This window comes from Toxotes jaculatrix, chromosome 14, assembly GCF_017976425.1.
Source record: "Toxotes jaculatrix isolate fToxJac2 chromosome 14, fToxJac2.pri, whole genome shotgun sequence".
Taxonomy (NCBI): domain Eukaryota; kingdom Metazoa; phylum Chordata; class Actinopteri; family Toxotidae; genus Toxotes; species Toxotes jaculatrix.
Window position 1 is genome coordinate 21,503,887 of NC_054407.1, and position 27,894 is coordinate 21,531,780.

Consider the following 27,894-nt stretch of genomic DNA (forward strand, 5'->3'; position numbering starts at 1 on the left):
ACCTTCCAGTCTAAAGATCACTAATTAACCAGTCAGATTAAACACTAAAGATGTAATGTGATATGGACGTTCAAGAAGTCTTTTCTTATTAGGAAGGTTTCCAACTGACTTAACTGACCCAGAGGCATTTAAGCTGCAGCTATAATGTAATGATATAAGGCCAAGGTCTCAAAATGCTAAAGAGAAATGTAATTGTGACCTAATTTACTGAATTCCTTTTTTTTTTGGCCCATTTAGGTAGTAAAAACAGACAGTGAATGTGACAATGGTAATCCAGAGGATATCAGAGCGTCTACAGTGAACATACATACAGAGGTTTGTTTGCCAACCCTTTCTGATTCACAATGACTCACGTCATTTAGCCAGATATAAAGGAACAAATCCTGTCCTTCTCTATAACCTTAAGAAGTCAATATTCAGCTTTGTCCTTGGGGCTGGATGTCCCTACATGTTTTTATAAATCTCTGGATTTATCTGGTTGGATTTACAAAGAGTTCACAAGTAAACAAATTTAGCTCTTACAATCCAAACTATGTAAAAGATACAACTTTAAAAAAACAGAATGCACAGTAAAACCAGTCAGCTACATTACTTTTTGTGTTATTAAAATAATCTAGACATAAATGCCATGGATATAATTCTCTTTCTATCTCATTATTCAAAATCTATTAGATCAACCTGCATTTTGGGATAGGGCCTCTTTGTGAGTCCGCTGGTGAGTTCGAAGGTTACTCCTCTGAGAAAAACACTTGCCACATGTATCGCACGTGTATGGTTTCTCTCCTGTGTGAATTCGCTGGTGAATCTCCAGGTGGCTGACGCGATCAAAGCTCTTGCCACAGAACGGGCAGATGAACCATTTCTCCTTTATGCGGCGACTGGCTATAGTTTTATGAAACTCCGGGTCGTTTAAGAGAAAGAATCTGTTGTCCGGGTTAAAAGCTGACATGTTTTTAGTTTGTGGTTGTTTCTCTGAGAGGAATCTGATGGACACTCCTCTCTCTGGGTGATTTATTGCTTCTATAGGTTGACTTGGCTGAGCTTGGCTAAAAATCGAAGAAGCCCTTGACTTACTCGATGCACCTTGTCCATTATCCCTCATAAACCTATCAGAATATGCTGTCTCTGCTGACTTATCAAAAATGTCCAAGGCATTTTGAATGAGCAGGATTTCTGAGTCCAGGTTTTGAGACAGCTGCTTTGGTTCAAAAAAGCAGTCTGAGTCGTCGGCAACGTCGCTGTCGCCCACTGAAACAGACGTCCACTGCTGGCTCTCTTGTTCTTCCAGGACTTCGGCAGGTTGGTGGTTAAGATCCATCTCGTGGCGACCCGCTCCATCATTAACACTGTGATCAGAGTCCACTATCTGCTCCACAATCTGGACGTCGTCCTCGTCCTCCAGCTTGACTATTAAGTCTTCATCATCTATGCTGTCACTTTCACAATGGTCAGACTTGAGCTGCTCACACTGCTTCTCTTCTGTCTGAGTGGGTGGAGGTGTTGTGGGATTCGCTGAGCTGTCCACCTTCTCGCTGATGCTCGCATCAGAACACAGTGTCTGAACTGAGTCTATAATGGGCCCTGAAACAAAAGAGTAGGTGTATTTTTAACCTTTATTTAGACAGTTCCCCTGAAAAATCATTTATTTAAAAGACTATTATGCTTTGTGACTAAGGCACCAGCAATTCAGATAGTACCTATTGTAATTTACAGAGGCTCAAGTAAGTTGTTAAGATACAACTACAAAGCAGCAAATCCTCACATCTGAGGACAGAAACCTGAATTTTTTTTTGCCTCATAAATGGCAAATATTTAGTCTTTGGAGGTTTTGGATTAATTTAATCCAAAACCCAAATTTTTTAATCCAAATTAAATTAAATTAATCCAAAATTAATTTGAAAGTGTGACTTCTGATTTTTTTTTGTCCACACAAATCATCTATCCACTGATGATTTAAATAACTCTTCTCTGCAGCCCGAGGCTGTCAACCCTTAAGTGGACGCTGCTGTATAAAAAGATAACGAACGATAATATAACTGTAGTGACACAAAATTTGTTTTATACAAGAAATCAGAATTATTGGAAAACACTGTCCATCGTAACACACTAACGTTGTACGGATATATCAGGAGATTTTAGATTTTTATTAAACCGTTGCTTAGATATTTATATGCTGCTTATGAATGCTGAATAGGAGAACCTACAGTAAAGTGTTAGCAATACATTTTAAAACAAACACTGCTCATTATCCATTGTCTATTTAGCGGTCATCCTTACCATCACCGGTGGGCGGCAGCAGCTTGTTCTGTTGCTCTCTCTTGGAAGAAGACGATGAGGACAGATTTGGAGTCTGAGCTTGAGACAGGACCGACAGCCGCTCGTTTTCCATCAGCATCAACTTTGTGTTCAGGGCTTCAATTTCGCTCTCCCTCCGGCGAAGCTCGACCTGGACGAGAGCGAAGCCGTCCTCCCACAGTCTGCTGATTTCTACCACGGCCGCTTTAGTTAGCATCTCCATGATCGAGGTTAACTTGGTCTGGAAAGCCACACAGTTGGCCATGTTTGCCCCCCCCCCACCCGCCGCTTCGGCACCTCCGCTGGCTGTAGCGACGCGGGCAGACGTTACACTAACTTTGTATGTGGGGAGGAATCACACGGCAGTTACAGTTTCGACGTTTGTGGTTTACCGTTGCAGTTTGAGGCGAAAAACATGGAAGTGTAATACAATAGCAACAGGAAACAGGCGTGGTCACGTGATCGAGGATCTACGGTGTTTGTCATAGGACAAAAATTCTCAGCAGCGAAACCTGAAGAAATTAATAATTAGTATTAATAATTATAATAATTAATAATAATCTTTAAATAATAGTTACTCTCTGGATAAGGCAGGAATAAGCCCCTAGTTCATACTGCACCTCAGGCATGCAAAGTTGTAGCCTTAGTAACAAATTTCCAAATCTAAAAAAAACAACTGAAGTAATTAATCCTGAAATTCTGGAGCACTCAGGATCTGGGGCTATTTTTTTTGCTTGGTAATCTAGCCTTGCCAATATGTCTTATTGTCTTATACTCATCCATACAAGCAATACTCCAAAATGTGAAGACTCTTTCTGTCAAATCTACACGCTTGTAATTCCATAACAAAGACTGTCCAATTGAATTCAGTTTTAAACATTTCCATAAATGAGACATAATATCTTATAATTATGACTTACTATAATCTTAATTGTGATAATGTTTTCAATTTACACATAAGAGGTCATTTGAACACTTATGAAAACAGAATACTTAGGTGATGGATTACGTTTTTGATAAGCATTAAAAATGGAACTTCACAATATGAAAGAGATAGGTGAACACAAATGAGGCTTGACTTCACCCAGTCATGCTGATATGATGGTAAGATGGGTCATGTTGATATGATGCTTGATGGTCAGATCACGTTTGTTACTCTGATAGTACAGTACACCAAGACACACAGAAGAAGTGGCTGACAAGGTGTACATGTCAGTGTTGGAATTCTGCATTAACACCTATTCAATACTACCCATGCTTCAAATTATAGACTTTGGCACCAAACTACCAACAGCCAATGTCTAAGGAAACCAAGAACACCTGTGGGTGGCAGTACTGCCTAATTTTGTCCACTAGATGACGCTCTATTTCCATGGGAGCGCACCAAAATCTGAGGTCAAGAACTAGACCTATTTGATCTACGGTAGAGCAGTCTGCCACTGTAAAGTTTCTTTGCTAATTTACTAAACATTGTGTACCTAAATTTAAATACTAACAGCATGAAATCAGTTTAAGACTCTGCATTTTAATGAATTAAATAATTTAATAATTTAAACACGCCTACAACCTATTTATTGACCCAAATCTTTGAAGCAGAACTTTAAAACTAATTTATCATCAATGATTATTTGATGGTTATTTCACTCTATATCCTATGAATTTTCTACACAGCTTCACTCCAGTATTTCTCGTTTCAACTGAAATTCTCAACGAAGTAAGATTTTTTGAAAATATTTGTTATTTCAGATTATTTTTGAATCATCATTTTTGGACGTGTATTTTAATTTGTTAAAAATTTCTTTAGTTTCACGCGCACGCTCAGAAATGTACGCGCTCATTGGTTCATTGACCTGCCAATCAAACGTGGGCGGGGTCAGTGGGAGTTGCTGGTGAGACCAAAGAGACGACGGAGCTGTCAAACACCAACAGTCGTCTGAAATATTATCCCGGGCGGTACAAAATAGAGAAAACAGAACTCACCATACTTTGCTTTTTTTTGTGCAAACAAGGACGACAGAAACAGACTTCGAGTTCACTTAGAGAATTCAGCCTTTGGGAATGTGGACTTCTCAACCGATGCGACGAAAAACTTCTTGTTTTGTGTGTGTTGGTAGGGGATCTCAGGCTAATGTCTGTCAACGTTAGCTCTTGGCTTAGCTCGAGTTTTGTTGACAAACTAGCCAGTCAGCTAGTCACTGAGCTAGCTGCGTTGCAAACTTTGCTTCTTCGCGGTTAGCTTGTCGTCTTCGATAAATACTTTCTGGGGAAGGCATGGAGCCCAGCTTGGACTGTTCTTGCAAACATCTTTATGTAATGAAAACAGGTAAGTCAGCTAAACTTTAATCAGGAGTAACAGCCAACACTAGCTGTTGCTGCTGCGGTTTGTTTACATTTTCTCTCTGGCGTTGCAAACAATTTCAACATGCTGGTGCAGCTTTTAAATCTTTATCTGACTACCTCCAGTTAATATGACTTTTATCAAGCTCCTTTGACAGTATTGACTCATTAGCTGTTTATGGTATCCAGATAACGGGCAGTTTTTTTCCACGGTGTCTGCCCCATGGACTTGTTCATTACTTTAAACCCTTGAAGAATGACAGGTATGCAGCGGCTCACATATCATGGCATTTTACAACAATAGATTGTGGTCAGATAAGAGGCTGCTATTCATTTTTCTTGAATGTGACCTTGCTCAAATACTTTACAAAGATTGCTCTTTTAGTGAACTCTCAGCTATCTTTAGACCTAGCAGGAGAAAGGTTACTAAAGTGCTGAAATGTGTTTTGATATTTTTTTTTACATAAAGTTTACACATAGGATCGTTGGATGTAGTCATGCACTTTCACTATATGTGTGAAAATGCCGAGAATAGGTCAGCGTTGTTCCTTCCTCATTCATGTTGCGTGTGTACATGGACACATGAACAAATGATTGCCTCTCAAACACATTCACACACACCCATTTAATACCCCTTGCACTTCAGAGACACTCTAACCCTTTCCCAACCTATCATTATAACATCACTTAAGTTTTGATTTATTGCTGACATTTTCTATTAGTCTGTAATCCACTGTGACACAGCTGGATAGTGCTCGGGTTCCCAAACTACTGTTAAAACATTTGGCCTGAAGCTGCTTTGGAGATGTCCCATCTGTTTTGGAGTAGCAGCAGGCCACATTTTACAGACCAAAAAAAAGGCCATCTTTTAAAATTCCACCCTTTTCCATGCATAGGCTCTTTAGTGTGGTGTTTTAAATGAATGCCTTTTGGGTATGTAGGCAGCACGGTAGTTTGGAAACAAATATAGCAATGAACACTGGTGGCTTGCATCAAGAAGATTTCTAGCAGCATAGTTTACAGAGGTTTATCATGTTGCTGAATATTACAGGGTTGTGTGATATGATATGATTTTTTATGGTATGAAATTATTGATATGTATGTGACTACAGTTGTCTTCCCTGTAGTGGTGGGTGTAAAGATTCTTTTTTTGGTGGTCAGTGTACTGTTTTTGACTGGGAGGATCATCCCAAATCAAGACTGGTTTTTACCCACCCACAGTATCTTGTAGAATAACACAGTTACTTAAAATCATTTACATGACTGCATGACTCACTGGTGTGAGTGTGTGGATACAGAAGCTTGTAGTTTTGAATCAAGGGTGAATTTTACTTGCTGACCTATTCTTGTCTTCCCAGATACAGCCACACAGATGAAATGTATGTCTCTGTTTTTGCTCTTGGATGGGAAAGCTACTGAAATTAGATAGGAAAACTTAGCCCTGGCACTTGTGGCTTGCATTTTTCTTGGCACGGGCACTTTTATTTTTGCCGTACCATTTCAACAAGGCAGAAAATGAGGTGTCATTGGAGAGAAAAAAGAAGGAGGAGGATGAAAAGCCTTTTAAGGATGTGGCTGGGACAGAGAATGATCTCAGAAGTTGTTCAGGAGGTCTATAGTAACTCAAAGAGTCTAGTGTCTGTGATGTAATGCTAACAGACCAAAGCAGAATCTGGCTGTGTCATCTCAATGCTGTTTTTAGGATCTGACCTTATGAGACCGACTTTTGTTTCATTCTGCTTTGGTTTAATATAGACCTCTTTTGTACATTAATTTTAAATCTGCATCTTTCTTACTATTTGCCAGTGTTCCTCCCAGTTTAATTGGAACACATTTTACTGAGTAATTCTGGTTATTTTTTTCTGTACAGACATAGTAAATTTCTGATTACATCTGGCTTTTTGGGGACAGGAATCTTAGAGATTTCTCGCAGACTTTGTAGTATTAAAAGTGATAATGTGAACTCTGTGATGTTTTTTATGATATGCATTGAGGGACATAAGTACTTTAAGGAATAATTCTCCAGCAGAGGAAAAGTTAAATATTGTTTACTTTCTGTCATTGCATTTGAAAAGCAACTGAAGTTAAAATTGCAACTGTGTGCCAACCTTCTTTAACACATTTGAAGTGGATGAAAATAGGGCTGCACCTTTCGTGAATAATGCCTATTGCAGTTTCCTATCGCTCAAGGTGACATTGTCAGATGTCTTCTTTTGTCTAATCAACAGTGAAGTCAATTTACAATCATGCATGGCAGAGAAAGGTAGAACATTTTTTTAGTTTTTAGTTTATTTCTTTAGTTATTCTAAAAAAATAACTAAAAAAACAACAACTTTCAGCTTAGTGTATATCATGATGATATAGTACATCATTTAGAAATTCTGTTGAGAAATGGTTTGCAGATAAATTATTGAAGCAGTTGTCTTTGCTACCTGCTAGCCACCATAATCTTAACAGTTTTTTGAAAGATCACCCCTCTTCACTCAGTCTGCTTCATCAATTCATCAACAGTTATGTAGATGCTCAGTTTTAGAGGGTATTTACTCAATTTAATAGATAGGCTTTTCTTCAGAGAAAAACAAAGTTGATGGGAGATTTCCTGCTCATGACTTAGGGAGAAGGAATGTGTTTTTCAGTATAGTTTAATCTACTTTTCTGTATTTGCAAGAACTATTTGTAATCAGACGCAGCATGTCGTATCACTCAAAAAAAAAATCCCCCTGGCCTCAAGTATTCTTAAAATTTAGATATGAAAGCCTCATTGTTTACATGTATAAAAAAGACCTTTAGCCACAGACTTCCTTTCCTGTTCCCCTTTGTACCCTGCTGATTTTGTTTTGGATGGCAGAAAGGTCTGGGACCTGAGCTATTCCTTGGCTAATCTCCCATAATTGGACAATCGGCCCCTATTACAGCCATTACATTTGGGCCTGTTGAGCAATAGTGGCTTGTCTCATCCATCCAGTCTACTGCTACAGTTGCTCTTAAATACCTGAACCTTTCACCAAAGAATAGCATGGTAGCTTTTGTTTCTTTTTGTCTTGTGTGTAGGTGTATGACATAACTATACATCTATGAACAATAGCACCCACTGTTACTTTACATGTCTTAATCTTAAACTAATGAAAGGCCCCTTCATTAATGTTTCTCTTTGCTTTCTCTAGGCCTCCAAGGACTTACAATACATCTGTGAAACATGTGAAGTCCTTCTCTTCAGGGTGGACTTCTCAGTTACAAGCAGTGAGGAACTAGTTGGAAACACCTTGGACCCAACCAGGGTTTGTCACCGGGGGTGTCCTAAACAAAATTTAAAACTGAAGTCTATGTGTGTGACATATTTTCTCCCAAGACACAAACTGAGTAAATTCTGTGCTGCCGTGGAGCCCTCGGCACCATTAAAACAAACTAGTCCTCTTGTCATGTGGGTACGTTACAGAAAAAGGCTCATATTACCCTCACTGGTATCACCATCTTTCACATCACCATGGACCGGAATAAACGTAATTCCATCGCCGGGTTCCCTACACGACCTGAACGCCTCAATGAGGACAGGGACGGTATCGGAGGGGTAGGGGTCTGCGAGATGGCCACGGGTCCTCCTCCACAGGTCAGTCTTTGTTCCTTTTTGGATGCATTTCACAGGTGCAGGGCATACGTTGCAGTGGGTTCCAGTCTAGGCCACACATTTTTGACAGTCAGGAGATAAAATTAGTTCTACATTGTTTGCCATTACAGGATTCTTGTGGTTGGCCCTCTGATGTAGTTGCCAATCCTTCTTATAAATGTATTTATTTATTTATTTGCGTGTTTAGTTTTACAACTGCACACCAGAGCTATTGGCAGATGCACTGTGATTGACCTGCAAGATCAGGAAGCTCAGTTTTGGCATAAGAAAAACAGTGGTTGGGTTTTTATAAGTGTTGGTGCTCAGTTGAAAATGGTTATGTTTAAATGAAGAATAGACATATCAGGGATTATGGACTTAAGGTTCATGTTATCCATTGTGAAAGTAAATTGGCATGAACTCCATGTCGCTCCATCACCGACCTCACACATTTGTTTTCTATCTGTGTGTTTTCTGAGCAAATTACAGGATAAATGACAAACACTAATGAACAGCAATTGTTCAGCAAATGCTAATGCTGTTGATCAGTTGATTTCAAAGTCTGTTTTGGCTTTGACACATACTGGAATTTGTGTTCTTGCGGGATTTGGAGGGTTGAGTGGTTTTCTGGGTTGCCTAACGACACAAAAATAAACTTAATCTACCTTTCTTTCAGTGTGTTGTCTGCTGTATTTACTTGGTTGTTCAGTATGTGCTTATTTTTGTCTGTCTGACTGAGAAAATCTGTGTATGCTGGTGCCAATCAGTCTTTATATCTAGCTCACAGTCTTCTTGTCCCAACATTTAAGGCACCATTATCTGCCTACCTCTATCTCATTTTTCCACACAGACAAGCAGGTTAAAGCAGCGGTCCAAGAATATATACATCAGATAAAAGACCCATTTGACCTGTTTTTACCAGTCTGTTCCTGTCTTCCTCAGGTGGGCAGGGTGTGGCCATCATCGTACAGAGCCCTCATCAGTGCCTTCTCCTGTCTTACACGCCTTGATGACTTCACCTGTGAGTGGATTGGTTCTGGATTCTTCTCTGATGTCTTCAAGGTGGGTGGAAATCAGTTATTACTTGCTTTTTTTTTTATGTGCTCTTATATGTTTCTTCTCTTTTATGAGCTACCTTTTGTTCCTTTCTATCCCTCTGTTTTTTTCCCTGTATCTTTTTATTCCATTCATCCATCCATTTGGCGTGTTTTATATTAGGCCTGACAGTCTCTTAGATCACACATACTCATCTGACCTCAGGATTGATTTCTTTTTCCCTTTTACGTGACAAAAACCATGCTTGTGTGCTACGCTGAAGTGCACTGGTCAGGATCAGAATAAATAAAGGGGAACTTGTTGTGCATAGCTCCCACAAATAAATGACATTAATATGTGAAGAAACTGACCCTCAATCATTTTCAATTGGATTTGACTTGTGCAGTTGATGTGCTTGGTGGGTCAAAGACCGATTGTTTCTGAGCTATCTCAGTCTTCAGTCACTGCTCTTTCCCGGACATTTTTAGGTCACGTTAGGCTGCAGTCAGTTCAAAGACATCACTTAAATTCAGGGGTTGTTAACTCTGTTACTCTGTCCCCTCCCCCTTCAGGCATGTGAATGGGAGTCCCACAAGCATGTTTAGCATGATTAGTTTGGCTTGGCTAAATTAACCCCTTTTTGATCAACATCCATCAAATTTAACAACATCCGTCAAATTTAATTTTCCTCATCTCCTCCTTTTAGTCGTGTTATCAAGGCCACCATGATCGCGATGGATTTTTTTTGGATGGCCTTGATTTCATTTTAAGTCAGTTTGTTGTAACTTGCTTTTATGTGTATTTATTGAGAGCTTTTCTTTACTTGTGTATTGGTGTGAACACCTCTGTGAACATGTACATGACTGACCTCTTCAAAGGATTGTGGTCTGGTGTACGTGAAGGGAAATAGTCCATAGAGTAATTGAAGGTTTTGAATGACATTAAGCCAGGCTCAGTTTCATTTCACGTTTTTTGTTGTGTCAGACAGTGGGATTTATAAGTGTTTCTATTTTTCTATTCCCTCCGTGTATATTGGAATTTCATTGTGACCTTAGCTCACAGTGATATGCCATCCACTGTACATCTATGTAACGGTAGACCTCTATTGAATTGGTGAGCTGGTGTGACATTCATTTTCCACTGTGTCTGTCTCTCTCTTTGAAGCTTTAGCTTGGGGTTGGGATGACTGATGCTACTGTTGTTGGTGTAGATATTTGAGTGTGGTGCATCTGGTTAGGGATGGCCCAAGCTGATCTCTCTGTATTGGAGCAAATAAAAGCATATTTTAATAGATTTTTATTAGCCATATGAAGCCCATATGAAGTTATCTGTTTACTGTCCCCCATTGTACTTTGGGAATGCCTGCTGTCAAAAACATCTGTCCACTGTGGGCTGTGTAAACACTGGAGCTTATTCATAAGGCACGCAGCATTGCAATTTAGTGAATGACAGAGCAGCACAAAGAAAAAACAACCAGTAGTTTCAAATAATGATATCCACATTTACAGGATGTGTCAGTGAGTGAAACAAGCGTGGCCACTTTGGATTACATGACAGTCGGTTTGTTGGTGTGCTGGTGTTTGAAAACTGCATTTCAACTTTTAGTATGTTGTTGGGGTGAAGGGGTGAAGAGACTCTGTCCAAATCCTGCCCAGAAACGTCTCCCACAGCAGTCTGTTACATTCTGTCTCTCCTCTCTCTTTGGATCTTACAGAAAACACCAGAGGACACACACATTACGAAATGCAATAATAAAGCAGAGTATTTATTTGTTTGAACAGGAAGGTTATGATGGAGGTTGAAGTGGCTTAAAGCTGTGTGTGTATTGAGTAGCATTATTATTTAGGATAATATAAGCTAAATATCAGAATGTGATGCTAGCAACAACAACAGCGCTGCAAACTTCTGCATGAATGCTGCCACCTCGCCATTTAATGTTGGTACCTCCTCAGCCTCTTGAGAAATCCTTGTCAACAATATTTTTTTTCCATAGGTAGAGAGACATAAGCAAGTGGAAATGAAGAAGAGGAAATGGGAGCGTACTGATGACAAGCTCAGTCAGGCTGAATGAAAGGAAAAGGCGGCAACATTAATGGTGATAAAGGCTGAGGCTAAGAGGAGGAGGAAAAAGCTTCTGATGGTGGAAAGCTGGGGTGGCAAGACTATTGAAAGGGATGAAAAATGGGGGTTGAGTGGAGGCCTTAGGAGTTTACTGAGTATAAGGGATGGGGGCAGACAAGGGCTCTCGAAGGAGACGAGGAGGAGTTTGGGAGAAGACGGTGATGTAGGGGTTTTCTAGAGCTTGGGTTAGGGGGAGGAGGAAAAAAGGGGGAAAGGGTTTAGAGGACAAGGACACTGGGGTTATGTTTTCCAGAAATGTGCATATCACGGACAACATGCAGAGAGGGGAAAAGATGGGGGCGATACTATTACTACTGCTACTCGGGAAGATGAGGATCACGATTGTTGGAGGCCACAGCCAGGAGGAGAAAGAGGGGGATCAGGAATAAATTTAGATGGGGGGATGTAAAGAGTGAGGAACTGGGGGGTTGGAGGAGGATAGACGGATGTGGGGGAGGAGGGCCTTCAGAGGAGTGGCCATCTGTTGTTTCTGCTGTCCTGTGGTGGAGACTGTCGGCTCTTGCAGCCAGGCCCCTTCCTTTGAACTTGAACAGAGGGATTTTTGTGTCTGTATGTATGAGATGGAGAGAGAGAGAGAAGCAGACACAGAGAGCTCCCCTAAACTGAAACAGACTGCAGGGTCCTTTATGCTTTTTCTACTGTATATACTGTAGATAATGGTGATACTGCACTACATAAAAAGAGATGCTTTCATATACCAGCACTGTACTGTAGCAACTGTTTTGTCCAGCAGTATATTTATGCCTCCTATATAATCCATATTGACTCAGTCCCATCTGTCAATTCTCTTTTCTGCTGTAAGTGATACTGCCCTCCATTGTGTTGCCAGCGTGCTGTGATGATGGAAGATGGTCAAAGAGCCATTGTTAGAAAATGATGCCTCTTTGGAACCAGATTTCCACCAGATTCAGGTTTTCAGGATTATCCCAACCTCAGTTGTTGTCTCCTGAGGGAGCTGAAAAATGTGGACTGTCCAAATTATGTACCACCATTTATGTCAGATGATAAACAATTAATCATAACTAATCATGTATCGTCATTTTTGTTTTCCACAACTAAGCCTATTGTTGATTGTTTGTCACATTTGCAGTATTGAAACATCCCATGTTGTGTTAATTTACAGTGTCAAAAGTGCCGAAGCATTAATTACACCATATCTCACATACTGATGAGTTCCTGTAGTCTATTCCCAGTCTGGAGCTCTTGATAAAGTTTGAACAGGCTCTTTGTTGCTGAAGGTTGTCTACCTATATACTCAGGAATATCAATTTAGTCTCAAACCACTGAAGTAAAACCCTGCATTATGCTCCAAATGTGCTTCTGCTGTCAGGAAGTGAGTAAGCAAATGTAGGTAGATAGATCAGGCTGCAGCAGCTCAGTCATTTGGTTTGCTGTCTGCTGTGGTTTGCAGGTTGATATTTCCTATTTGCATGCTACGTGAGTGTACTCAGAGGAACTTAAGTTCTTGGTAATTAATGTACTGCGTTGTGGCGTCTCTGAAACTTGTGGTGAGACTACATAAGGTCGTCTTTCTATTTAAGTGTGAGGTGACTGGGGTAATTAAAAGACATGACCGTGGGACCCCTGGTCTTTAATAGTTTAAAAAATACTGCGACAATACAGCGATTAAACGTGCTAAGAGCTCTTTTATAAGCTTTTCATTCTGTGAAATGAACTGCAGTTATTTTTGGAAAGGAAATGCCAGTGTGTATGAATTACTCCAAATAAAGATCTTTGAATTTTAGTTCATTCCTGAACACATAACGCACTTCTTGTTCCAGTATGTTATTATGCATATGCATTATTTTAAGCTTCAGCAGGAAGGATTTCAGTGCTGCCATGACCAGGCATGCTGGGATCGGCTGCAGGCAATGGTGGATGGACCACTACCTAACAGTTAGATGGAAACCAAAATCCCAGTGCACAATAATACAAAATTGATCGTGCAGCACTGGATCGACGCATTAACTTTGTCATGGTTGGTCAGCAATGACTGACCTCATTTCAGTTCTCTTTTAAGTGCTGCCTTCCTTTTCTGCTAAATCTGTTTCTTTTTTATTGACTGTTATAGAGGAACAGGGTTTCAAGCTGTTCAAGCCTTACCCATAATGACTTAAGCTGAAATATAAATAAAGTATAGCTCAGATATTGTGATTTAGCCATTGTTGAGTTGTACCTGACTGTATTTGCAGCATGTTGAAATCATCGTTTGACTGTTTTCCAGGTACGTCATCGAGCTTCAGACCAAGTTATGGCGCTAAAGATGAACAAGCTCAGCAGCAACAGGGCTAACATGTTGAGAGAGGTCCAACTAATGAACCGGCTTTCACATCCAAACATACTCAGGTTGGTAACTCAATAAATTGTTGCTCTAACCAATGTGTTTTTTTACTTTGTAAAACAGGATTAGCCCTGACGTATTAAACTGATCATTGGTAGTGATTTTCTTTTAGCATGTTTAGTGGTCAAATCCTAAAGGCCTATTACGTATTAGTGTATAATAAGACAGTCAACAGTAAGATGCCAGTAATAACTTTTCATAAATTCAAAATAGGCTTATTTTAAGGTTTAAGAGTTAGGTCATTCTGGAACTGCTAATAATAAATACAGAGCGATCTTCGTAATTTTTTTCTCAGTATTTTAGTCATTTCCTCTAACTCTTGTGTCTTTGGTTATAAATGAATTATTTCTCATAATGTCTGCCTCAGTCTTTACTTTTCTCACTTGTGGATGAATCTGTGGTTGTGACCTGTTTCCTCTGGGGTTGTCTAAAAACTGTGTCAAACACAGAGCCTATTAACAATGGATTTTCTAAACTGCCAGCTCCTGTTAGAGCTGCAGCAGATGCCCAGGGGCTAAAAAGCGAGGAGGATTCTTTCTGTCACAAGGGACCAGGACAAGGCTGTGAACAACTACATGAATTTTTTTTTTTTTTAGAGATTCCAGTCAATGATTCTCTGGCCAAAATGGGCAGAACGTGATGCTGTGAAAGCCCCTAACACCTGGCTCTGTGGTCTGGAAGTGACAACTTTTGTTTGTTTTTTTTGTTGTGTTACCTCTGCTTCACCTTTTTTAAACTTTGGCTTTAGTAGGTACCATCGATGGCAAACAGGTTTTAGAGGCTGCATAGGACTGAGTGTGTTTTGTGAGATGACGAATCACAGTTAAGTGGAGGTGAGACTTAGTGCAGCATAGAGAGCTGATTGGCTTTCCCATCTTAATACCCAAAGCGCAAGCGGTCTAATCTTTGGTTATGCAAAATATGCCAAAACCTGAACCTGTGAAAGATGCACCATTGTGTTCTTACTGTATTTTCTGCAAACCATGACCAGTAGAGATTTTTCCAGAATCCATAAAAATATGAACAAGGCTTCTGACAGCAGTAACATGCACATCAACCAGATGGAAAGAATGTCCTTGGTCTCGCTCTGAACTCGTCTTAAACTGCTGATACGTGTAACTGGTCGGCTGTGAATATAAAATCACTTTAAAGCAGCTTTGAGCTCCTATGCTGCACGCAGATCCTGTCAGCTTCCTGACTGTGTCTTAAAGTCACCTCAGCCTTAGCCACTTTCAAATCTAAATGAAAAATTGCCCCTTTCTCTAGTGGATTTAATTGATTAATTTCTCTTCTGCATTTTAAGCTATTTTTTGAATATGGGGCAACTTGTAACTGCACTGTCACTACACTAATACTGTATTTTGTCTTATTTACATTGACTATGATGCCCAAGAATGGGACTGTGCTTAGTTTTTGTTGTGAACAATGTCAAATTCAGATTCTGCGCTGAGCTCCCATGTGGGAGAGCGTGTGTGTTTATGAACATGCACATACATGCATAAATATCTATGTGTTTGTAATTGTGCATGCACACACATGCAGAGTATCCTTTACAATGCCATCTTTGTTGAGCATGCCTAGAGGATTGTGTGTCTGTCTGTGTGTTAACAAGCAGGCACTGAGGGGGTCATTGTTAGCTAAAATCCAACGAGGACCCACAAAGTTGACCTTTTCATTGCCTCCAGAATTATGAGGCCTTCAACGCTTCTCATGAGCAAAGTTGGTTCATGTGCTGCTCTGCAGACACACGTCAGTTGGGTTGAAGGAGTACGTGTGTCCTCTCTGGGTTGAGGATATTTTCCAACGTTTTAGGTTCATGAAGATTGTTATCATCAAAAAAGTCTAAAAAAAATCTTTGGCATCAATAAAAAATAAGGCACTTTTTCTCTATTGCTAAAAACAGCAACATCCGGGGTGTCACAGTGGGAGAAAAACACACACATAAATTAATAGCAGTGAGGAAAACGCTGTGTGTTTATTATGAATGTAGAAATTGATAGGCAATGGACGGAGAAATGGATGGAATGCAGCAGCTGAGCTGTTATTATCCTTTTGTTAACAGTCTTGCAGTAATGACTTGTCTGGTCTTGCCAACAGGAATTCTAAATTTCTTTTCTTAACTATTCTTCCTGCCTTCTCTGTTTACGAACAGCAGCGAAGCCCGTGTAGGTGTTTTTTTTGTTTAGATATTTCCACATTTTGTTAATTTATGAGACCCTATGGAGCCAGTGTGTCAGCCTCCATACGCACTTTTAATTAATTCCATTTTAATCCAACTCAACAAATGTCCTGTAATATTCAACAACACCTTCATTTTGCATGTCTTCTGTCATTTTTGTAGGTTCAAGGGAGTGTGTGTCCATGAGGGGCAGCTTCATGCTCTGACAGAGGTAGGAGATCACACGCGAACACACCGTTTCACATTAAAGCTTCTGTAAAAATACATGAAATATGAGATCAGACTGTCTCGACTAATGTGTAAGTGTGGTATACTGATAGTCTTAAAATATGTTCTGGCACTTCTTGTGTTTACATGTGAATTTGAGCTCTGAGAAATCTATGTGTGTGTGTGTTTTTTTTTTATATGTTCCTACTATTTTCAGGTGAGCATCACGTCATCCATGGACACAACACTGTAGCACACCAGTCTGTAATTGTGGGAAGCCAAAAGAACTGAATGTTCTTAAGTGTACATAACACTTAGGCTGTGCGTGTCTGTGTGAGAGAGATAGAGGGAGGGCGAATTTGATACAGGCAGCTAATAAAATTCTCCAGAGATGCTTTATGTTAGGGCATACACCATTAGGGTTAGAGTGAGCAACGTTTTCAGGCTGCACACAGCCTATATTTAACCTGTGTATGTTCATCTGAGTTTCTCTGTGTGTCTGTGTGAGGGAGAGAAGAAGAGATAACTTTGTGGTTATGATAGTCATTAATTAGTCATGGAAATGCTTGATAAGCAGTTGATATATTTAGCCCCTTAATTCAATGGCTGGTTGCACAGAAGGCCAGGCCAGGTTGGTGTGAGTACCTTCTTCTGTAACTGCAAACAAGTAATTTTGTTTTTTTTGCTCTAAAAGACACAAGACTGCAAAGATTTATATTTAGAACGATTAGCTAAAAACAGCTACTAAAATAAATACATATATATGGAGCAAATGATTTATCAAAAGTAAATAATTTTCAGATAATGAAAATAATGTTAGTTGCACCTCTAAGTTCATATTATGTTTCCCTGCTGCTTTATGCACAAATTCTGTTTTATTCAGGGATGATGATAGGGTCGTTTGATGACCTAAGCCACTGGCTGACAGTTCAATGTCCTGTGGTCATTGCATTCAAGCATAAACGTCACAAAATGACACATTCATGACAGATGCTCTCATGACTTAAAATGCATCTCTGCAAACACGCTTGTTTTCGAGTACACATGCGACGGTCAAATACATGTAAATGTGGGCCAATTGTACAAAACACACAATTCATCCCGCTCAGAAGAAAGACCACACTGTTAAAGATCCTTCCAGGCGCACACACGTGTACTTGATTACACTGTTGTGCACACAGACTGTAGTGAATGTGCTTATTGTAGCCTTGACAAAGACGAGCTCCAACTTTCTGCAGTTGCATAAGAGAACACATCTTAACAAATTTACATACACACATACTTGTTTCTAAACTCTAGTTGCAAAATGAATCCTCGTATTGTGAGACACACATATGAATATACATACATGCACACTGCGGTTGGTCTTGTTTTCCTGCTGCAGGGTAAACAGATCCTGTTGTGTCGCGTCAGGACCTAACTGAATGCTCTGACCCTGGTAGCAGGCCCATGCTGTTTTGTTACCTGACCCCCACTATGAGGCCGTGCTCAGAGGAAATGGAGAATGAAGTTACTGCTTGGCCTCAGGCTACCTCGAGAAACTCACTCACTTATATACGGACACACATGCAGACACACACGAGTCCGAGGCCAACACAAAAATACTAAATTAATCTGAAGCTAAGGAAGAGTTATAAAGCTGAGCAGTACAGCCTTCGCTCATTGTAAATTAACTCAGGTATATACTGAGGTTCCTCAGAGTCTGGTTATATACTGAAGATAGGATTTACCAGGATACAGATTGTGCAGCAGTTAACTAACTTGTCTAGGGACTAGGAATACTTCATGACAGATGAGCACCAGGCTTTGATCTATCGCATTATGTATCATAGAAACGCTGCAACACACAGGTAGCTCACACCACCACTGGATTAACATTTTCACGTGAGAATGAGCCCTTGAAGGCTCCGGAAGCTGTAGAGAGTGATTTGAAGTGCTGAGCTTTTTCTTCTGTCTCTGCTGAATCTCAATTTAATGCACCCTATAGGAAATGCTACTGCAATTATAATCTGGGCTAACGGTAAGTCATGACCCATGGCAGGATTATACTGCTGTTTGAAGCTGCTCCCAGCAGAAAACAAAGATTCTTTTGTTTGAGTTTTTCCAGTGTTTTTAACCTGAAGCACAGACAGTGAAGCAGAGCACTTTCCACATCAGTTGTGATCAGCCGTATGTTTTTCATTTCCTCAGCACTCTACATCATACCTGATCATGGTGATGCACTTATATGGCTCAAACGTGCTATGTCAGGTAATTACTGCGGTATATCAGTAACTCCACGAAAAGGATAAAGCAAATTCCAGGGGAAAATGCCATGCCTGAATAAGAGGCTTTTTCTTATTCGACTTTACTCCCTTTCAGTTACTTTAAGTTGACACAGCAGGTGCACTCTTCCGCTAAACCATGTGATTTGCATTTTGGACCAGGCACTGGCTATTCTCATATTCTGTCAGTGTGAGTCTAAAGTCAGGTCTTAATCAGATCTTAAATTAGATGATGAAGGAATGAAATTGGATTAGTCTGAGTTTTAATTGTCTCCAGGGGAGTTTTCCTCCGTTGGGTCCCTCTCCTCCCAAAACCCACCGGGCAGACAACAGATGTTGAACTCTGTAGCTACTGAGGAATTTGTTGGACAAATACTGTAATCCTCTGACGTCTTGAAATGGGGTGTGTGTGTGTGTGTGTGTGAGGGAGAGAGAGAGAGAGAGAGAGAGAGAGAGAGAGAGAGAGAGAGAGAGAGAGAGAGAGGGAGAGAGGGAGGGAGAACATTCAGTGGTATAACACTACGGGGAGCTCAGCCTTTTTGTGGGGGTGGCGGCGGCAGGGATTGAACTTTTGCACATACATGCACAGGTACACAGATCGCTTTTACTCTGCATTTCCTGCAGATTATTCAAACACTGCCTTATCTTTTACATCATGAGTCCCCTCACTGTTGTAGAATTTCAGAATAATAGCAATAAACGATTATCGGATTACTCTCTGAGCTGTAATTGACCATTTTCTCTGAATGGTCGAGTGTTGATGATGTGAATATTGATGTGAGCCTATGTTAACCTGGTAAATTCATTCACTGCCTTGGTGGAATATGAGTCTAACTGATGTTATGACTTGGTCAAGTTTAATCTTTTCAGGACCCATTCAGCCACACAGTCTTCTCCATTGTAATAATATATCAATTAATTAATTTTAAATTAATCTGACCAGAAGTTTATTCAATTGCGTGTAGAAGTGCAGACCTCCTCCCCTCGCCATCAGCCCCCTTTGTCCTAATTCTGTGCCTGTCAGTCATAGCAATAACCACTGCTTAACCAGATCAGACCGTGTCTTTGTCCCATCTCAGCTCTCCCTAGTTAACCACTGTTGTTCGTGATATGTGACATGGGATTAGTGTGTCTGTGTGTGTTTGCATGCAAGCAGCAAGGTCAGGCAAATTCTTCTGGATCAAAGCTGACAGGCACAGTGAAGGACTCTGGACACTTTTAAGCCCACTGAGCTGATTTGCCCTCTTGCCTGCCCACACTTCAGCCAGAACGATGGTCAGAGGATCCACATTCATGTAGAAGACTAGATGTTTTGTCAGCCAGTTGAAGAGATCGAATCAGATTTTATTCAGCCAGTAGTTTGACACAAAAACAAGAAACCAACCAGTCAACCAGTCTGTGAGAGACCCAGATGGGCAGGTGGTTTGCATAGTGTAGTTAAACAGAACCTTTTATGTGGTTTCTCTGGATATTTTTAGGCAGATAGTGAGTCACTTGGTTGACCAATTAATACCAAAGCCTGTTGTTTCTGTCACCCAGAACAGAGAATGTTGATATCACCATTTTTCAAAACTTTTTCCCTCTGAAACTGTACATATCCTCAACTTTGAATATTCTCTGAATCTGCTTTGTTTGTCATGCACCCTTTTCTTGTGCTTGAGTGCCAGTGTTTTGCAGACATATTTGTGTACAGTGTTTTCACCAGTTCGTGAATTTGTGCGTCAATCTTTCTCCGTCTCCAGTACATCAATGGTGGAAACCTGGAGCAGCTTCTCGACAGCAACAAACACCTGAGTTGGCCCTCCAGGGTGAAGCTGGCCTGTGAGATCGCCAGCGGTCTGGCCTACTTGCACTCTAAAGGCATATTCCACCGGGACCTCACCTCCAAGGTTAGCCACACGGACTAATTGGTCATTAAGAGGAGAAACCATAGTTAAAAATAAAACTACAGGTCTGCTTGTGTGACTCTTCCTTTGCTTGTTTTCATGTGTACCCTCTTCAGTAGTTTGAGATGGTCCAGGACTTTGTACCGAATATAAATACCAAATATTGACAGCTCATAGTGCATCCATAGTGTTTGGTCCAGCATGAAGCAGCACGCTAACCCACTGTTTAGGAAGAAAACATATCGAGAGTCTCGTGCACTGGATTCGTGTATCATTAGTTATGCCAAGTAGAATTGTATGTATGAATAAACTGTGAGCATATAGAACATCAGCATTCAGCTGAGCTCAGTGTCGGCTGTTACCAGTTATCAGTTTCTGTCATGTTATGCAAGGTTGTGGAAATGATGTGCATGTACTGTGTCGTACAGTAACATGAATAATATTGATGATCACTGCAAGAAGTGGTCAGAGTAGATTTACAAATAGTTCCTTTTAGAGTGAAGAGGAAGAGTCCAAACTTAGAAATGCATATTAAAATGTCCTGTTGGTTCCTATTTTCTGACGCACAGAAAATAACAACGCACAGCAAACTAATATTGGAGGCTTAAGTCCAAGCTCAACTAGGAAGTGGAGGTTCGACTGATGTGCTAAGCCACAAAATGTTTTTTTTAATGTGTAGCAACTTCCTCATCTGAATGTGTTGATCATGATGATGTTCTTCTATATTCACAGAACTGCCTGATCAAATGTGATGACAACGGCTACACAGCAGTGGTCGGAGACTTTGGCCTTGCAGAAAAGATCCCCACCAATCTGTAAGGGGTCTTACACACTGATCACTGCTCTGCATAAATATACGCAGTCCTTGATCTTTATAGATAATTAAATAATGACCAAAGTGTCAATGAAACGCTTTGGAAGATCATTTTCTTTTCTGCCTTGTCTAATTCCTGGATTAATGAGTTATTTTGATACTGATATGGAATGACTGTCCAGAGTGTGAAAGGTGCAAATTATCACCAAACTCCATCTTGACAGACCTTTGTACCCTCTTTTATCTGTTTACAGGTGATCTAATTTTTATTGTTTTTAACTTTCCATATTCCAGTATGTGATTGTTTTGTCCATGTCCTGTTTCTGTTCTGTTTCCTCCTCATACCAGTCGCAGGGTTATTTATTAACACATGGGTCAGGCACTAACATTAACAGCAGGCTGTACAGGTTACGTTCTCTGCTTTAGCGTTTAGCGGAGAATACTATCAGTGCCTGGTATTAGTTTAGGAGGGTTCTTTAAGGAACAGAGAGGACCAGACTTTGAGAAAAGAATGTGTGGTTCTTCTTTGCATACATCTCTCCATATAAATCTAAACAGAGCAAAAACTACTGAACTGAAAGGATTAGAGGGTAAAGATTCTTAAATCACACCAATTTCATCTTTTTAAAACTGACTGAAAAGGAAGACAGCATCATTCTCAGCCTGGTACAATTTAAAACGGCAATCATGTGTTAACTAGAGGGTAAACATGGAGCAGGAGGGTAATTTGGTGTGAAAAAAACAGGGTTGAGTCAGCTTAGTTTTCATATTTGCACATTTGGCCTGTTGTTCTGTATCAGCTTCTTTTATCTATTGAATTGTTCACATGAACATTACAAAGGCAGCCTGAAGAAATTAATTCAAATGTGTTCAAATTGGCTTTTTTAATTAGTGCTAACACCTCAACATGTGATAGCTGGCAGGTAATAGAAAGCGTCAACAACATGGACCGGGTCAGGTCGGGGTTTTCTTCCTGGTGGTGCTGTGGGAGGGAAGAGGATTATTTCAGACCAACTTATCACCAGCTTGACATATTTACACACAAATCAATTGATACAGAATGTGCTCAGACTTTTCTTCAAGCTAGAAGCACTGTGTAAACATGGTGTTATTATATTATTCAAGCAGGAACACTGAGTCTGGCAGTCGGCTCAAAGCCTCTAAAGTTTCTTAAATTTTCTGGCACAGATGACTTCCTCATTTTGAGGACATGTTGGATATAATCTGTCAAACACTCTGTGTAAATGTGTTGTATTCAGTGCCGAAGGAGAGAAGCTCTCAGTCGTTGGTTCTCCTTTCTGGATGGCTCCAGAGGTGCTGAGAGATGAACCCTACAATGAGAAGGTAAAGTCACCAACTTTGACCTCTGACCTTTTCCTTTGCAACAGTGAATATCAAGTGACATCAACTGATATTAGTTAAAATGGCCTTGCAAAATAAACTCAAAACTTAGTTTTGATTTAGTTTTATGATTTTGATTTAGTTTTGAACTTAAACGTCATCTTTTTTCAGGCTGACGTATTCTCCTATGGAATAATCTTGTGTGAGATCATTGCGAGGATCCAGGCTGACCCTGACTTCCTGCCCCGCACAGAGGTGACCGCTCATCTCGCCTCTTTTTGACCTTGTAACCGTGTAATGCTCCTTGTAATAGGTCTGCGGGTTTGTTTGCTTTGTATACAGGTTGATCTCTTGGTATCCCATAATTCTCACCCTGTTTATACTCTGACACATTCACATGACTCACACAGAGCTGAAAAGAAGTGTTAAAATGTTTGTTCAACTCATGCTGGTGAAATTACAACTGAAGGCTAAATATTTAGAAATAATTAATTTACTGTACCTTGTCATTATTTTAATCTCCAAGCTCTCTCCATGTGATGCAGATGTTAATCATTTCAAATGAGAAGTAATGTCTTAAACTCTGTTCAGTGCAGTTCAGTTGTAGTCTTGGTCTCGAACTATCCTTACCAGCATTTTTGCTTTACAAAATTAGTATTAAGCTTATTCTCACTGACATTAAAACTATAAAATGTAAGTTGTTGAAATCTGCATGAACCTTAATACACACAGCTCGTATTGTTAAAGATGTGTGGTGAATTAATCAAATTGTCTGACTTTCCTGCCACGTAGAACTCAGCGTGAATTTTAAAGCATGATAACTGTTAAATAGGATCATCCCTTGCATTTCCATGTGGACTGTGCTGTTAAACCAGGCTTAGAAGAGAATCCAAGCTCAGAAATGAGTCTCTGGTTATTAGTCCTTGATAGTCCACTTGGCAGTCAGCAGGCCCATGTCACAGGGGATTAGTCCGATATGAAGCTAGCTTTGGCATAAGAGTAACAGTGTGTCAGACATCTGATGAAGCTCTTTCTCTGGATCCTTTTTGTCAGAATGGTGAATATGAATTTCCTGTTTAACTTTCGCGCTGTACATCCAAACCTCTTTGTCTCTCCCTCCTGACCAGAACTTCGGCCTGGACTACCACACGTTCCAGCACATGGTTGGCGACTGTCCGCCTGACTTCCTCCAACTGGCTTTCAACTGCTGCAATGTAAGTCCAGCACACTCCCTGTCCACTCCCTTTCAGTTCAGATCAGAATTGGTGATGTTCTTGGTGTGTTGTAAGAAGGACCCGTTGCCCACTCGTGACAGAATCCATGTTTAGACAAAAGGAGTTTCTTCTGTTTCATTTTTAATTTCTTAAGTAACTTTTTATTCTATTGCTCAGGAATAGAGGGGCAATCTTATTATGTGAATAATCTGATTTAACTCACTATCCAGGGGGTCTTCTATGCTCTGAAAGCTGGATCAGTTACTTGGCAGACTCAGCTTTTCTCAATGTTCACGCACTGTTTTGTTGTTAAATTGATTTCCTAATGAAACAGGGAGGAATATTAAGTAGGTCAAACCATATTAAATATGTTTTTTTTTCTGATGAGATTTATCCAGCTAAGTTTTGTTCACATTAATTTAGAATTCTCGGACTTGAATTGTGATTTTTTCTGTAATATAATTACAAACCACAGAGGGTGAGAGCATTAAAGTTTTTGGAGCACCCTGCTGATTGAGCCTGTATTGGCTACCTCCATCCCTTCTCATTCTTGTCTGTTGTGTTGTTTTTATCATCCTTGTCTTCCTTATCTTCCATCTAAGTCTTTCTCCTAAAAACCAGTTTGTAAAATACATTGTAAAGGCTTGTGGGGGCATGTTTAAAGGTTGCATGTAGCACCCTTTTGAAATGGGAAGGAATCCTATGTCTATCCGGTGTATGTTTAACTTCTCCCTGGTAATAACCTGCTAAGCGCAGTCTGTCTCTGATTCTACACTACATTACCATAAGTCACTCATTCCTTTTCCATATCTTAATTTTCTCCTCCCCCAGATGGACCCTAAGCTCCGTCCATCCTTCCCAGACATTGTCAGGCACCTGGAGGAGATTCTTGCTCACCTTAAAGTTGAAGAGATGGAGCACGAGTGTGTCCCGCTCAGTGGAGACAACGACAAGAAGACCATACCCAAAGGTACCTTGATATGCAGCTTTAGCTTTACGGTCAATAAGGTCAGCTCCTTCTGTTTACGAGAAGATGCTAATAAATTCCTGTGAAGAGAGAGTAGGAGGGGAACTGGCAACGGAAGCCTGTTTTATAACACCTCTCATAGCTTCCCTAGCCTTTCACCCCTCCTTACCACTGTATACTGATTGTACTCTAATCTAGTCGGCCAACCAGTGAGCTAGTCAATATTTCACTTGTTATCCAGTCAGTGGTGAGTCTGACTGAAACCCATTTCCTCTCCAGTTGCTCTTGCAAGGCACAGTGTTGATTTTGTGTTTGTCCGGATAGTCAGTCACAAGCAAAACGTTTACACAGTCGTCTCCCAGAGAAACCTCACCCAGGTTTGTTTAAGCCCAATTTTTAGTCAGAGTCTGTTTGTCAGAAGTGTAATGTTCCTATTTCTGCTGTAATATCTGCATCTCCTGTTCTATTCACCACACTAAGTTATTCACAGAGTGTTTTTGCAAAAGCAAAGTCAAATATGCCCGAACATTTATCTGAGTATCTGTGTCACACTTCAAAGAACATAAGCGTTTTCCCAGAATCCTTGGTTAGTGATAACATAAACTTCGTCTTGACTGGAAGAGGAAAACTGGTCTGGGATCAACATTCCTATTTTGAGATGCATGCAGGCCCAGGTTTCACTTCTAATTTGGTCCAGCATACAGCAGCCTGCATGTCTGAACATCATGAAGTCAGGGGGCAGTGGTGTTTTTGTTTAGATAAGCCAAACAGCTCCTTTTCCTCAGGACAACACTGTACGGAGAATGGAGAGCACAAACAAATGACGTCACAGGATGCAGGAGTGAATTATACTAATGTGGCTTGTTTCATCTGGTGTTGTGCTGTAACTCAAGATGAAGCTAACAGCACACAGTCTGAGCCTGGTGGCATAAAAATGGCTCGGATCTGACTGTCGTTTCCCCGGCTCCCTCCCTCTGTGTCCCCCTCCAAATATTTATGTGCTTATATGAACAAACTTTGTTTCTAAACAGTGCCAACAATTGCTGGAAACTGACTTTTTAAGACATTTGCATTTTCTTTTTTTTTCTATCATCCTCAAATACATTTTCCAGTACTTTTTTCTGCACTAATACTTATTATAGTACAAAGTTAATGGAAAAAAAAAATTAAATCCACCAAACTTAAGGGGAAATCTATGTAAGAGAGTCTCCTTCAATGTCATAAGAAAATCTGTAAGAACAGGGATTCAGGGGACTCGGTTACTAAAATGTACTCTGTGCAAGATTTAGCCTGTACTGCCACCTAGTGGTTATATTACATTATTATATTAGATATCTTAGGATGACTGTTAATTTCTCTTCAAAAATAAAACCAAAGCTAAAATACACTTCTAGACTTACAACTTGTAAATTTTACTTTTTGTTCAAGGTGAGAAGATCCAAGGCTTCAAGCGACTGAACCCTCTTGGTTTCCAGGACGACAAAATCCCACCAAAATCACCGCGTCCCCGTCGGAACATCTGGCTCAGCCGCAGCCAATCAGACATCTTCTCCTGCAAGCCAGTAAGAAAAGTCAACGTCCAAGACCCTTACTATAACCCCCCCACTACTCAGCGAGCCTCCAAAGCCCGCAAGATCAACCCGTTCACCGCCCGAGAGGACCTGCGTGGGGGCAAGATCAAGTTTTTCGACGTGCCCAGCAAGTCTGTCTTCTCACTGGTGTTTGACCTCCACTCACCGCCGGGGAGTGTGTTCAGTAACCAGCCGTCTGCTCATGGAGCTGGGGGGCCCCACCAGGAGGCGGCTTATTACTGGCAGCAGCTGCCTGGAAGGCAGTGTCACTCCTTACCAGTGTCGCCCCAACTGCCCCGCTCCGAGGTCTTCCACCTCGCTGCTGCTGTTATCTCCAATAACAATGGTTCTCTTACCTGTAACTCCAGCCAGCTGTCCACTACACTGCCAGGTGAGTCGACATATAAAAAAGCTCAGTACTCCATTTGACACAGTAACAGGTGCTACACATGGTGGCAAACCCTTAATTAATTACATAATTTACCAAGTAATGATGAACTTGTCCTGAATGTGTTTTTCTTATCCTATTCCTATACCTTTACATTCACATTACTGCCCTTTCTTTTTCTCTCTTTTTCTTCTTTGCCTTCCTCTCTTTCCTGTTTTGCCTCTGGTCCCTTTTTTTTTTTCTTTTTTGAAATTTTTGTCCTCAGCGACTAACTCCAGGTCTGACGCAGGCCTGACTGGAAATGACGCCCGACAGAAAACATTGCTGGGTGGCTGGGCGAAGAAATACGTTGTGGTTGAGATCCCACCTTACTGCAGGCAGAGAGGAGGGGAGGAGGATGGAGAGGTAGAGGATAGGAAGGAGGGAAACAAGGAGGACTTGTTTGGGGAGAGTGGGTCTCCAATGGCCCCCAGCAGTGACAGAGACAGTGGAGAGGCGATGGACTGCTCCTGCAGCCTGGAGGAAGAGGAGGAACGAGAAACAGAGACAGAGGTCTGCCCAATGTAACACATTTAAACCCACACACTCACATGGACGAGATGGTGGGGAGGATGTGGTCATTTTGGACAAGAGATGGGGGACTCTGAGTCCCGACTGTGAGGACACGGACAAGTAGATTGACAGACTGGATGCATTTCAGAGGTTTTGGAAAAACGTAACGTAAAAGGAAAAATAAAAGCACTTGATATAATCTCTCAAGTGAATGTATCACATGTTCAGTAAATCAAGCACACCTGATTTAGATGAATATTTTTCAAAGCTATCGTCACCCAGCCGTGACGCTTTTCAGTTAGCTCAAACAAAGAAAGCTTTTATCAACACAGTGGACACTCGTAATAGAGATTATTTTTTGAAAGGTTGTTTATATTTACTATTGTGAGATGATGTAGATTTTCTTCCTTAAACATTTCGTACATTTAGGCGCCTTGTCTATGACAGGGGGCACTGAAGATCCCTTGTGTTGTGTATGTGTGCATTTAAAAATCAAAAAATGTGTTTTGATACTTTGCCCGTGTTCTTTATTAGATAAATGCTTGAACTAAATCTAAAAACATCATCCACATCTTTCTGATCACTCAGACCACGCGCTGACATTCAGTTGAAAAAGAAAAAAAAAAAAGTTGATGATTTATAATAAATGTGCGCCTAAAGCACAACACGGATGAGACAGCTGTTCAAGTCGTCCTCGCAGCCTCAAACTTGACCGCAGTGATGAAATATTTTACACCAACAAGTCTCTGTGGTCGGA

The 27,894-nt window shown here is 40.6% G+C and overlaps 2 protein-coding genes across 3 annotated transcripts; one reads left to right on the forward strand and one right to left on the reverse strand.

The window, feature by feature from the left end:
- Nucleotides 1–195: 195 nt before the first annotated feature.
- Nucleotides 196–2,735, reverse strand: LOC121192748 (zinc finger and SCAN domain-containing protein 32). Its single transcript, XM_041054618.1, has 2 exons — nucleotides 2,278–2,735; nucleotides 196–1,581 (listed from the first exon to the last, which is right to left on the reverse strand). The coding sequence occupies exons 1-2, from the start codon at nucleotides 2,558–2,560 to the stop codon at nucleotides 674–676; spliced, it is 1,191 nt and encodes a 396-aa protein (XP_040910552.1). The 5' UTR covers nucleotides 2,561–2,735; the 3' UTR covers nucleotides 196–673.
- Nucleotides 2,736–4,191: 1,456 nt separating this feature from the next.
- Nucleotides 4,192–27,811, forward strand: tesk2 (testis associated actin remodelling kinase 2). Of its 2 annotated transcripts, none has more exons than XM_041054596.1 (14): nucleotides 4,192–4,618; nucleotides 7,797–7,957; nucleotides 8,069–8,239; nucleotides 9,179–9,298; nucleotides 13,638–13,759; nucleotides 16,096–16,144; nucleotides 20,147–20,293; nucleotides 21,023–21,105; nucleotides 22,364–22,448; nucleotides 22,617–22,700; nucleotides 23,573–23,659; nucleotides 24,491–24,629; nucleotides 26,055–26,588; nucleotides 26,851–27,811. In XM_041054596.1, the coding sequence occupies exons 3-14, from the start codon at nucleotides 8,117–8,119 to the stop codon at nucleotides 27,150–27,152; spliced, it is 1,875 nt and encodes a 624-aa protein (XP_040910530.1). In that variant the 5' UTR covers nucleotides 4,192–4,618; nucleotides 7,797–7,957; nucleotides 8,069–8,116; the 3' UTR covers nucleotides 27,153–27,811. The 2 variants fall into 2 exon arrangements, with proteins under 2 accessions (XP_040910530.1, XP_040910528.1); XM_041054594.1 differs by having other exon boundaries at nucleotides 7,797–7,910.
- The last annotated feature ends 83 nt before the right edge of the window (nucleotides 27,812–27,894 follow it).

Bases quoted from the DNA above. Each gene is read 5' to 3' on its own strand.
- LOC121192748 (XM_041054618.1), bottom strand. From the start codon at position 2,560: ATGGCCAACTGTGTGGCTTTCCAGACCAAGTTAACCTCGATCATGGAG. The intron at 1,582-2,277 runs GTAAGGATGACC...CTTTTGTTTCAG, and splicing joins GCTGCCGCCCACCGGTGATG to GGCCCATTATAGACTCAGTT.
- tesk2 (XM_041054596.1), top strand. From the start codon at position 8,117: ATGGACCGGAATAAACGTAATTCCATCGCCGGGTTCCCTACACGACCT. The intron at 20,294-21,022 runs GTTAGCCACACG...CTATATTCACAG, and splicing joins ACCGGGACCTCACCTCCAAG to AACTGCCTGATCAAATGTGA. The intron at 23,660-24,490 runs GTAAGTCCAGCA...CTCCTCCCCCAG, and splicing joins TGGCTTTCAACTGCTGCAAT to ATGGACCCTAAGCTCCGTCC.